The sequence below is a fragment of the Channa argus genome, chromosome 20 (assembly GCF_033026475.1).
Source record: "Channa argus isolate prfri chromosome 20, Channa argus male v1.0, whole genome shotgun sequence".
Lineage (NCBI taxonomy): Eukaryota > Metazoa > Chordata > Actinopteri > Anabantiformes > Channidae > Channa > Channa argus.
This window is the reverse complement of record NC_090216.1, coordinates 1,920,129-1,930,544: the sequence shown is the minus strand read 5'-3', so window position 1 is coordinate 1,930,544 and position 10,416 is coordinate 1,920,129. Positions and strand designations below refer to the sequence as shown.

The 10,416-nt window shown below is 39.0% G+C and overlaps 1 protein-coding gene across 1 annotated transcript; it reads left to right on the top strand.

Moving 5' to 3' along the window:
* The first annotated feature begins 833 nt into the window (after window positions 1-833).
* On the top strand, window positions 834-5,504 carry chmp6b (charged multivesicular body protein 6b). The gene is made up of 8 exons (XM_067488548.1): window positions 834-1,048; window positions 1,596-1,705; window positions 2,145-2,232; window positions 2,306-2,392; window positions 2,490-2,555; window positions 2,775-2,855; window positions 2,954-3,026; window positions 4,089-5,504. Exons 1-8 carry the CDS (start codon window positions 986-988, stop codon window positions 4,136-4,138), a joined length of 618 nt encoding a protein of 205 aa, XP_067344649.1. The 5' UTR covers window positions 834-985; the 3' UTR covers window positions 4,139-5,504.
* Window positions 5,505-10,416: the final 4,912 nt, after the last annotated feature.

Here is a 10,416-nt window from a genome sequence, read left to right as displayed (position 1 = left end):
TGAAAATAGGAAACCCACATTTTTGTATGGCAAAGCTCCTACACACTAAAAAACGTTTCAGATGAATTATGAAAAGCTGATAACTGGACAGTATAAATGTTTATAGTAAAACTTTGAGACAAATGAAAAGTTGGTTTGTTTTTTTAATATTACCAGTTATAAAATGGTGGGAAAATAAAACAAATGAAAATGATCTTTTTATGTACTTGTCCATAATAACGTAGATTTCCCTGGGGTGCAGCTTGGCCATATTTTCCTTAGTCCTCCTGATTATGTGCCAAAGTGTCCCTGGGCAAGATGTGGAACCCCAAAATTATCCCTGGGTTCTGTTACTTTTAAGTTGTTTTGGAAAAAATTGTCTGCTAATGACTGGAAGAGTTGAGTTATGAAAAACATATACAGTATATATATACATTTTTTACTACCGGTTTAGGGAAATGACTGTTTAAAAGTCACTTGAAAAGTGTTTTGTGATTTTAAAATAAGAAAAACCGAATAAGAAATAAGAAACAACATATTGCTAACATAGATACAATAGATTTGCATAATCCTCCTGGAATTATCGCTGAAAGTTTCACTTCATTTACTGTGGATTGCTTCCGTTTTATGTTTTAATTTGAAGTGTTTGCCGGAAGTGTTAATGTTTTCTGTGTTGCTTTTTTTTTTTAGCCACTCGCGAGCAGCAAAACTCAGTTTCTTGCCTTTTTTTGAACATATTCATATCTTTCATTTCACGACGTTTGTACGTTCAACCTTTTTTATATTCATATTTAAAAAAAAAAATCACGTTAATGACTTTAGGGTGTTTTGTTTTTGCCCCTACCCAGATTCCGTCCTTCCTGGTGTGGGTGTGGACACAGATGACTACACCAGTAATGGAGGACAAGCTCCCCTAGCCTGCTGGTAACAAGTTAGAAAAATAGTTGGTGTTGTAGTTTCACCTTCTTTCCCTGGTCGTAAACTGTGGCTGGGATGCTGTGTCAGAATGGGAAATCTCTTCGGAAAAAAGAAACAGACCCGGGTGACCGAACAAGACAAGGCGATTTTGGTGAGTGTGACAGCTGGCTAACGTTAGCAGAGAAAAATGAGCTAGTCATGCCAAACTGCTTTGGGATATGCGGCAGTTTGACAGGTTTGTGTGTCAGTAATCCCATACGTTCGCCGTATAAAACATACCATTATTAGTTCTACACTCTTTAGCATCTTTTCTTTAAATCGGCATAAATGTATCTGAAAAATAACCGCGTAAATATTTTGCTGTAGCGAGTAACTTGATCCCTTTATGAACCAGCCTTCAAAGTGTACGATACAGAAACGGAGCAAAAGCCAAATCCTGTTAACGGGTAACTGCCCTAACGTGAGTGGTTTTAGATATTTGGAAGCCGGTGATCTCCGTATCCCCTCATCTAAATTAGACTTAGACGCTGTAATAATTTCACAAGGCTGTTGTTTTCTTTTGGATAGTAAATCATTAGACTTTCCTCTAAGTGGTCTGGCTGAGCAGCACGAAGCCTTGACGCTACAGCTACAGTATTTAAAAGCTGCTGCTTTGTAATTTTAACTTTTAAATTCACGTTTCTGTTTGATTTCTGTAGCAACTGAAACAGCAAAGAGATAAACTGAGACAGTATCAGAAGAGGATCAGCCTGCGGTTGGAAAAGGAGAGATTTTTGGCCAAACAGCTGCTGAAAGATGGAAAAAAAGAGTGAGTTAAAAAAAAAGAAAAGAAATCCATGATAATACAATAATGTAAGGACAACAGAGGTGTGTGGTTTGTTAATAAATAAGGATTTAGTAAAAGCAATGATGGTATTTAATCTGGCTTGACATCAATTTTTGGGGAATGTATCTTTTAGGAATGTATTATTGTACAATAGAGATGATGTGTATTAACATTTTTATTTTAAAATGACAGATGAATAAACTCGATTTTTTTAGTTTTTTTTTTTTAAGTTAAAATGCTGAAATTAATTTCTTTTTTCCTGAGAATGTTATAAGACATATCAGCATGATGTCAAAATAGGTTTAATATGTGATTTTTGTTCCAATGTATAACTTTAAACTAATACATTTTTTCCTTAACAGTAGATAAATTTTTTTAACTAGTTTCCGAGAGTTTTTCATGCTTTTTTGTTTTCAAACAGCAAAGCTCTCCTCTTGCTGAAAAAGAAGCGCTACCAGGACCAACTCCTGGACAAGACAGAGAACCAGATAAGCAACCTGGAGCGCATGGTCAGTAATTCTTTTAGGGTTTGGAAGCAGCATCAGTAAACTGAAACTAAAAATATCTCTTTGATTATTTTAGGTTCAAGACCTGGAGTTTGCCCAGATTGAAAGGAAAGTCATTGAAGGATTGAAAGTTGGTAATGAGTGTCTGAAAAAAATGCACGAGGTAGGTGATGTTAGAAATGTCAGGACTGTTTTCCATTCGAAGAAATACACCTCACTGGTTGTTGATGGGTCCTCATTTACTGTTTTTGTCACACTAGGTGATGTCCATTGAAGAAGTGGAAAGAATAATGGATGAAACCCAGGATTCCATCGAGTACCAAAGGGTAAGTTCCAGCAGTCATTAGCGTTAAACTGTAATGTGAACATGGAAGGATTAAGTAGGCCTCTGGAGACAGAGTTCATATTTGAACATTTCAGGTTGCAAATTGTATCTGAAAAGTAAAATGTCCCCCACATTGTATTTTTTTTTATTCTTCATACGTATCGGTGAGTTCAAACAGAAAGCTCTTTTTTTGTAACCATACATTTTGGTCTTTGTGCAGCAAATAGATGAGATGCTGGCTGGCTCTTTAACACAAGAAGATGAAGACGCCGTACTGGCCGAGCTCGAGGCTATAACACAGGTCAGTGTCTTCAGTGTCATTGTGTGTGTGTTCAGACTGTAAAATTCAGATTTGATCAGATCCCGTGCTTTGTGTATTTAAAATAAGCTCTCTCTCAGGGAGACGTTGAGCTTCCTGAGGTTCCTTCAGACCAGCTGCCAGAAGTCCCAGAGGCCACAGAGGAGAAACCCGGTTTGTTCCCTCTCATGCTTTTTTTTTTTTTTTTTCATTAAATTCACCTCTGGCCCCTGTTTTAAAACCCCAGCAGCTTGCTGGTGCTTTTCCTTAGGTCACTGTAATTTTATAACCTTATAGTAAATTGTTTTCTTATGTAATATCTATTCTTCCTGGCATCCACAGGGTGCCAAAGTAAATATATAGCAAGGATTAAAAATATTGTGGTGTGGTGTATAAAAGCATAAATCATATCTTATATCTCTATCCACAAACAGTGTAATCAACCCATTTCTCATGTACTCTATAGTCTTTAAGTATTTGTGAGATATTAAGAGCTTGTTTATATATTTTTTAAATCAAATTACTATAGTAATTCTCCTATAAATTATGGTGTTTCATTCCACTGAGTGGCTCTATATTAATGAATTACTTCTAGGCTGAGTTTAGTCTTATTTCTAATTCTGTTTCTAAGCTTGTTCCTGCACAAGGACATTTTGACGGTTTAGAACACATAATCAACAAAAATATGATTATTGGCCAAACACTGGCTTCATCTCCACCATCAACCAGGTCTACTTGAAAACATTTTAATAAATTATTTAATTTAGTTTTTTTCCCCACTATATCTGGTTGAAGATAATCTTCATCACATAGTGCAAAAGGCAGCTTTTTACTCTAATGCCATTCGTTTTTGAACAGAACAAGAAGAAATGCACATCATGTTTTACGACTTTCCTCATACTGTGAAATTGTTTTTGCAAATTTTTTGTCATTTTTTTAAAGGAACTCTGATTGCAGTTTATGACAGCAGCATATTGGTGTATGCAGTACAAATTGTGTGTGTGTTACATGTATTAGACAGGACATTTCTGAATGTGTGTGTCTGCTGTGAAATCAGATATGGAAAGTTTATGGTTTAGAGTCACAGCCTAAGGCTAACGTGCAGAAAAATGCGTTTGGGTTTCATACAAGGTGAAAAGACGTCAGAACAGATCACCGCTGCTTACTGAGTAAACTCTTGGTTGTTCCACTCCACCCCACTTCCCTTTCTTAAGTCTGTGAATCTGTCTGTTCTAGAGAGGGAACGCTCCCGAAAGAAACCAGAGCGAGAGCAGCTCGCTGTATAGGAACAACCACAGAAACATTTTGCGGGAGAACTCTCAGACCAGCCACTCTCAGATAATTGGGCTTCCCCCTCATCGTCCAGCCGCTGTCTGTCCTCGCTTGCTGCGGCTGACTGACACACGGAGACGTCAGAACTGATTCACCACAGCAACAACGAGAAATCTGAACCATGAAGACCTGTGAGATTTGATAAATGTGCCTAGTATTTGTTTGATTAGTGTCGTTTCAATCATTTTAAATTCATTGACTTCACTTATTTACACGTGTGGCATCATCTGTATTTCCATCCAATTGTCCCATTTACCTGTTCTTCATTATCATATTTTATTCTGTCAGGGGTCAGTTCATTCAATTTCCAGAGACAAACGCACATTTACACTAGTTCTGATTCGGTCTAGTTTTCTAAAGTAAGCAGCATAATTTCTTTCCTGAAAACTACTGCTACACAAACGAGGATGTGAACAGTCTTCACTGACTTCTTTCTACTGAAGAAAATTCCCTGACAACACTATAGATGTTAAAGCATTTACTGTCTGCAACAGCATAAATCATGTGTCCTGTATTCTGAAAGAAAATGACAGAGCTGGAAGTGAACAATTACAGAGGGTATATAAAAGAATCACAGCATTAAAGCATGTTATAAAAAATTTAAATTGGCTTTTTGACCAAAAAAAAAGAGAGAATGTACATTTTAAAAAATATCAAACTTGCAGGAGAGACTGCACATACAGTACATCGGATGCAGCCTTGGTTCTTTACCAGTTATAGCATTTAGTCTGATGGAAAAAAAACTCAATCTTGGTCTCATCAGAGCTTTGAAACTAGATTTAATTGGACCTTTTTATCTTTCCCTTCTGAAAGGGAATGTCCCTGCGTGGCTGCCAGGACTGTTCAGTGATTCTAGAGAAGAGGAGGCTTTGACAACACATCACAATGAGAAAATGTTTTGAGGCATGTTTCTTCTTTGAACAACTGGGGCATTATTTTTAAACTGCAAACAGAAATGGGTAGATGTGATTTTAGCTGGATGTTAAAATCTAGGAAAAAACCAACCAAACCTACCTGCATTGCCTGACAGCGCTAATGCTGAAAATGTAACTTGTCACTTGGTTGAACTGACCCTTTAAGGATGAAAACATAACCGACTTTGTGGTTATCTCCTCACAGCACAGCACACAGGCCCTGTTTAAAGTTATTTAACTCTCCCCCAGGAACTCAAAACATTTGCAACAATATTCTCTGTCTGACCCGGTTTCCAGGAGCTTAACTAATCCCCTTGTGGATTAGCTCAGTGTCACTGGAGAAGGGGCTAATCACATTGACTGCAGGCTTAACCTCTATAGCCCAAACAACAGTTGTCTTGTTAAGGTAAATAAGTTGAGAGAACCTGCATCTTTACCCACTGAGTGTTCTCAATACAGGGGCCTGTAGTTATTTTTCTGTGCACGTCATGCTCAGATCACCTTGTATATACCTGTTTAATTGCAATGCGGGCCCACGTTCATACGGTCTAAGCATGTGTATCTCTGACGAGATCCACCAAACTAATCTGTAAATCATTTAATCTCACAGAAAAGAAAACCACAATGACTAATACAGTGAAGCTGCAGATGTCGTTTCATCAGTGGTCGTCTAAAAAGTGGTTTGGAAATTGTACATTCTTAAATTGTTTTTACAATAAAAGTGTGTTTTTTTTATTGTTACACCCTCTGTTGTTGTCTCACTGCAGGGCAAAATGAAAGGTTGTTTTTCTATGTTTGAACACAAGGTGGCAGCAGATGAGAATTTATTTTCCATGGAGAACAGGTGACTGACTCATTGCACTATTTGTCTCTAGCTGACATTTGTGTCCATTCGATTAACTCCATTATTTTTAGTGTGGGTAAATATTCTTACTATTGCACACACTGATATTCAGGGTAATGATGTTCTTAAGTTCAGCAGTGGTTTGGGGTAAAAACTAGTAATTTATTCCCGTATGAACCTGTGCACAGGGCCTGGTGAGCTGTAGTAGAACATTGGGGCGGCAACAGTAAAGACTAAATAGATCACAATACTTTTCCCAGTAATGATGAGTATAATGCAGCTTTAGCTTCATTGTAGTGATATTGAACCAATGTCAACATTTTTATTTTGGAGATTTATCACAATAGATTGTAGACGATGCAATGTGGCACATCCTTTGTAGAACTTGACTGGTCTCCCCAGAGTCCTGTCCTCAGCCCTGTCCCATCAAATTTAAGATGAGCTGGAACCTCAACTAAGGGCATGATTTTAGCCCCCAGTCTATGTGTTGGGCAGTGGTGGTAAGTAACCACAGCTGGTATCTGTTATTTTGATGATTGTGTTGATGTGGATGAAGCAGCTGTCGTTACATAAAGTATTCAAATCTGCTTCATACTTACATGCTGTTGCTTTTGTTCCACACTAAGTTTCTATAGTAACGCTGATCTTTGTTCATAGAACATTTTAGATTTCTGCAGAGACCTTATTTATGAGACACTGTGGAAAAAGTCTGGACGAGAACTGTTTCCTCACGCTACCAATAGCATCAAGTTCAAATGTGTTTACAATTGTCATCAGTAATGCTGAGAGAAAGTACTTTTTATTAGGGTTCTGGTACTAAAGCACATACTTGAGCAAAACATTTAAAGAGTAGTAGAGTACTTTTATAGACAGTAATGAATATGTATTTGTGCTACATCTGGTGTTGGATCTCAGTAATTCTCTTTTGACTAAATGGGAACAAGTCTGCAGAGACAAGAGTAAAGTTACAACAAAAAAAGGAAACTGGCAGTTTTCAGGCAGAGGTGATGAAACAGCGGCTAATAAATATCAGGTGAATAATGTAAAAACAGGAGAGTGGAGGCCAGTACAGCAGCAGACGGGTTTGAAATTGCATGTTAAAATGAATCAAATTGTGTGTAATGAGCTGGATGTTATTCACAAATGAAGATATTGGAAGTTCAAAACTACGCAAGATAAAACATTAAGAGCCTTTAGGATTTGTTTTTTCAGCATTTATGTCTCAGATTTCTATAAGTGATCTAAGGATTAAACTTGGTCCAGTGTTTCCACAGACATTAAGAAGCTAAAAGGGCAATTTCATAAAGTATGTTCATCTTTATAGCTTTGAAGTAGTTCCATAAAACGAAGCCTGTGTTCCCTCTTCATGGCTTTTGTGGGCCTGAAATAGCCCGAACGGTCTTTGTTGAGTTCCTGAAATCCACTTCACAGTGATGCACTCTTTCTTTGAATGGACTGGCACCGTGCTGCAGCTGACTGGGCACTACACGCCCAGTGGTGCTGTGTGTGGGAGTGGGCGACGACACACACACACAGGAACCTGAATGTCAGAGCGCGGCACTGGTGAATCACGGACGTGGATCTGAAGCTGAGAGATGGTGAGTAGGATGGACTTGAAGAGGAGATCAAATGCTGCTCAATGGTTTCTTATGGCATGTGGGTGTATATGTGTGTGTACTAGTCCTCCTCTTTGTACTGAGTATACACAGAGAGGCAGAAGTGAAGAGCTGGACTCATTCTCAATGGTCAGTTCTCATGCTGGGTTTAAGTCTTAAGTCCTAAAGGATTGTTCCACGTCAAGACTCAAATGTCTACACATACAATTCTAATGTTTGTGTTCTGACCGTTTACTTGATATTTGAATGATTTTGCTTTGTAGTGTTAACTTTTGGAGCAGTTTTGTGACCGAGGGCTTAAGGTGGTGGGAGGTCTCTCTCTCTCTCTCTCTCTCTCTCTCTCTCTCTCTCTCTCTCTCTCTCTCTCTCTCTCTCTCTCTCTCTCTCTCTCTCTCTCTCTCTCTCTCTCTCTCTCTCTTACTGTTATCTCTCTCTACAGGTGTTTGTTTTCCCCAATGTGTAATTTACCCCCAAACTGATGATGAACGATGATAAAGTCTTTTAAATGAGTCAAATTCATTTGGCATTTTGGCCCAAAGGTGCAGAAAGCGAGGTGAGGAATTGAAAGAAAACATGCCGTTAACTTGATTTACCTCAAAAACTGGAAAAAGGTGAAAATAACTGCACTGAAGCCACTGAATAAGACACCAAATCCTACGTCTCTCATAGTTCTGTACAGATGAATCTGTATTTTACTAAATAGTGGACTTTATTGAGAAACGTGTTTAAAGGAAAGACTGGTGTTTACTATATTATACTTTCATCAAATTCTACAAAGACTAAAGCTTTGGTAACATTGGTGAATCCAGAGCTTTGCCGTAGAGTTTCATTTTTCAAATCCCCTCATCATCGCTCTCTACAATCTCTGAAATGGATTTCAGGATGGAGTTTTTGGTCACTCGGTGTAGCACTGATGTGTTTTACCATAAAGTTCTGTGGCACAAATAAGCTAAAAACAGCTTCTCGATTCACAGATGCTACGGTGAGTTGATGTGGTTTGTTAGTTTTAGTCTTTAGTCCCAAGACCTTATGTTTCAGCACAATTACACTTGTTTTGCAGACCAGGAGCAACCTGGGGTTCGAAGCCTTGCCCAAGGACACACAGAGCAGCCAGGGATCAAGCTATCGACTCTGCAACTGATCAGCTCATTCTTCACCCGGTGTGCCAATCAGTCAATCAGCCCATCAGTGTCACATATGTTCACCAAACCTACCTCTTGGTGTCCCTGCATAACTCGGGGACCTCTGCAGTTCTTTTAATAGAGTCCTGTAAATCTTACACCTTCAAGTCTCAAATCCTCTTTTTTTGTCCTATTAACTCGGATTCTACTAGAAACCTTAATTTCTAGCCATTTTCAACTATCCCATGTTTTTTTTAAAAAATAGTTTGTCTTATGTTTTGGTGGCAAACGCTAGGTCTTGTAAAAAGGGGTCTCTGGTTTTTGTCTAGCTCATTAAACCCTGAGAATATTTTTACTTTCTAGTTTCAGTCAACGTTCAACTCTGACACTTTACCCCACTGTTTGTTACATGAGCTAAACGATCTTAATACTCATTATCCCATTATCCGGGGCGGCTGTGGTGCAGGAGGTACAGTGGTCATCCACCTATCTCGTAGTTGTTGGTTTGATCTCCGCTCACACGTCGAAGTGTCCTTGAGCAAGACACTGAACCCCAACTTAGTTGCTCCCGGTGAGCATTGGCCAGCTGCATAGCAGCTCACCCACCAGTGTGTGTGTGTGTGTGTGTGTGTGTGTGTGTGTGTGTGTGTGAATGAGAAGCAGTGCAAAGCGCTTTGAGTATCAATAGGTAGGAAAGTGCTATATAAGTGCAGAGCATTTACCATTTATTTTCTTTGTGAGTTTGTGCATGGAGTGGCAGTCTGCAAATGTAATGGAAGTTTAAATTCAATCATGCAAAGCAGTTGTGAAGATTGAATTGATGGATTGAAGATAAATCAATGGACTGTTGCTATTTGCCTCTTTCAGCTATCAGCCTCTTTAGGTTCATCTTTAATCACATGTGACAGTCCAAACAAAAGCAGTCTGTTCTGATGGTGAGCCGAGTCCCCCCTATACGCCCCTAAAATATCTCATCAGCTTTAATTTCACTAGAAATGTGTTGCTGAATAGAAAAGGCGTGACTGTCCTGTTTCACACTGGTCTTCTGTTCTCCTCAGCTTTGTCTCTGTTTCATAAATACTCATTGAAAGGTCTTTGGATCGTGATGCGCTAAGACGTGTGGGATTCCCCAACCCACCATACAAGGCTTCAAAATCCAAGAAAATGTGGCACCAACCCACTCAAACCAACCAGAGCTAGCTGAGCCAAAAACAGTAGAACCACATAAATATAGACCATGGCCCAATAAATCACCTATGTGCAGGTGTGTCAAGTGTTTCACTGTCCAAAAAAAAAACACAGTGGTGGAGAAAAACAAGGACCTAAAGACAAACTCTGACTCTGACGCCACAGACTGTGTTTGCTCACTGCATAAGTGGAAATATCACAGAGGTGCCTGGGTCGATGCAATCAGATTAAATAAATGGGCTCAGGCTGTTCAGTGTCTGCACAGAGATGCTCAGTCAGCTCCTCTAAGTGGGTGTAGCTGAGGTGCTACTGTGGGAAGCTGTGACACGGGAGGAGCAGGCCTGGTTTGTTTAATGTTGTGCTGCGTTCACGGACTCCCAGTGTTCTAGTACTGGACGTGAGGACTAGAAGGATAACTAACCAGCTGAATTCACCATTAATGCACTTAAATTTAGAGACTGATTAGATACAGTATATTTACTTATCTATGTTAATTTTCCGTTGTAGCTTTTCCTCATTTTATAACTTGTTTTGTAGTTTCCTTGTGTG

Excerpts from the sequence above, each read along its gene's own strand:
- chmp6b (XM_067488548.1), top strand. The coding sequence starts at position 986 with ATGGGAAATCTCTTCGGAAAAAAGAAACAGACCCGGGTGACCGAACAA. Across the intron at positions 1,049-1,595 it reads AACAAGACAAGGCGATTTTG|CAACTGAAACAGCAAAGAGA; the intron begins GTGAGTGTGACA and ends TGATTTCTGTAG. Across the intron at positions 2,233-2,305 it reads TAAGCAACCTGGAGCGCATG|GTTCAAGACCTGGAGTTTGC; the intron begins GTCAGTAATTCT and ends TGATTATTTTAG.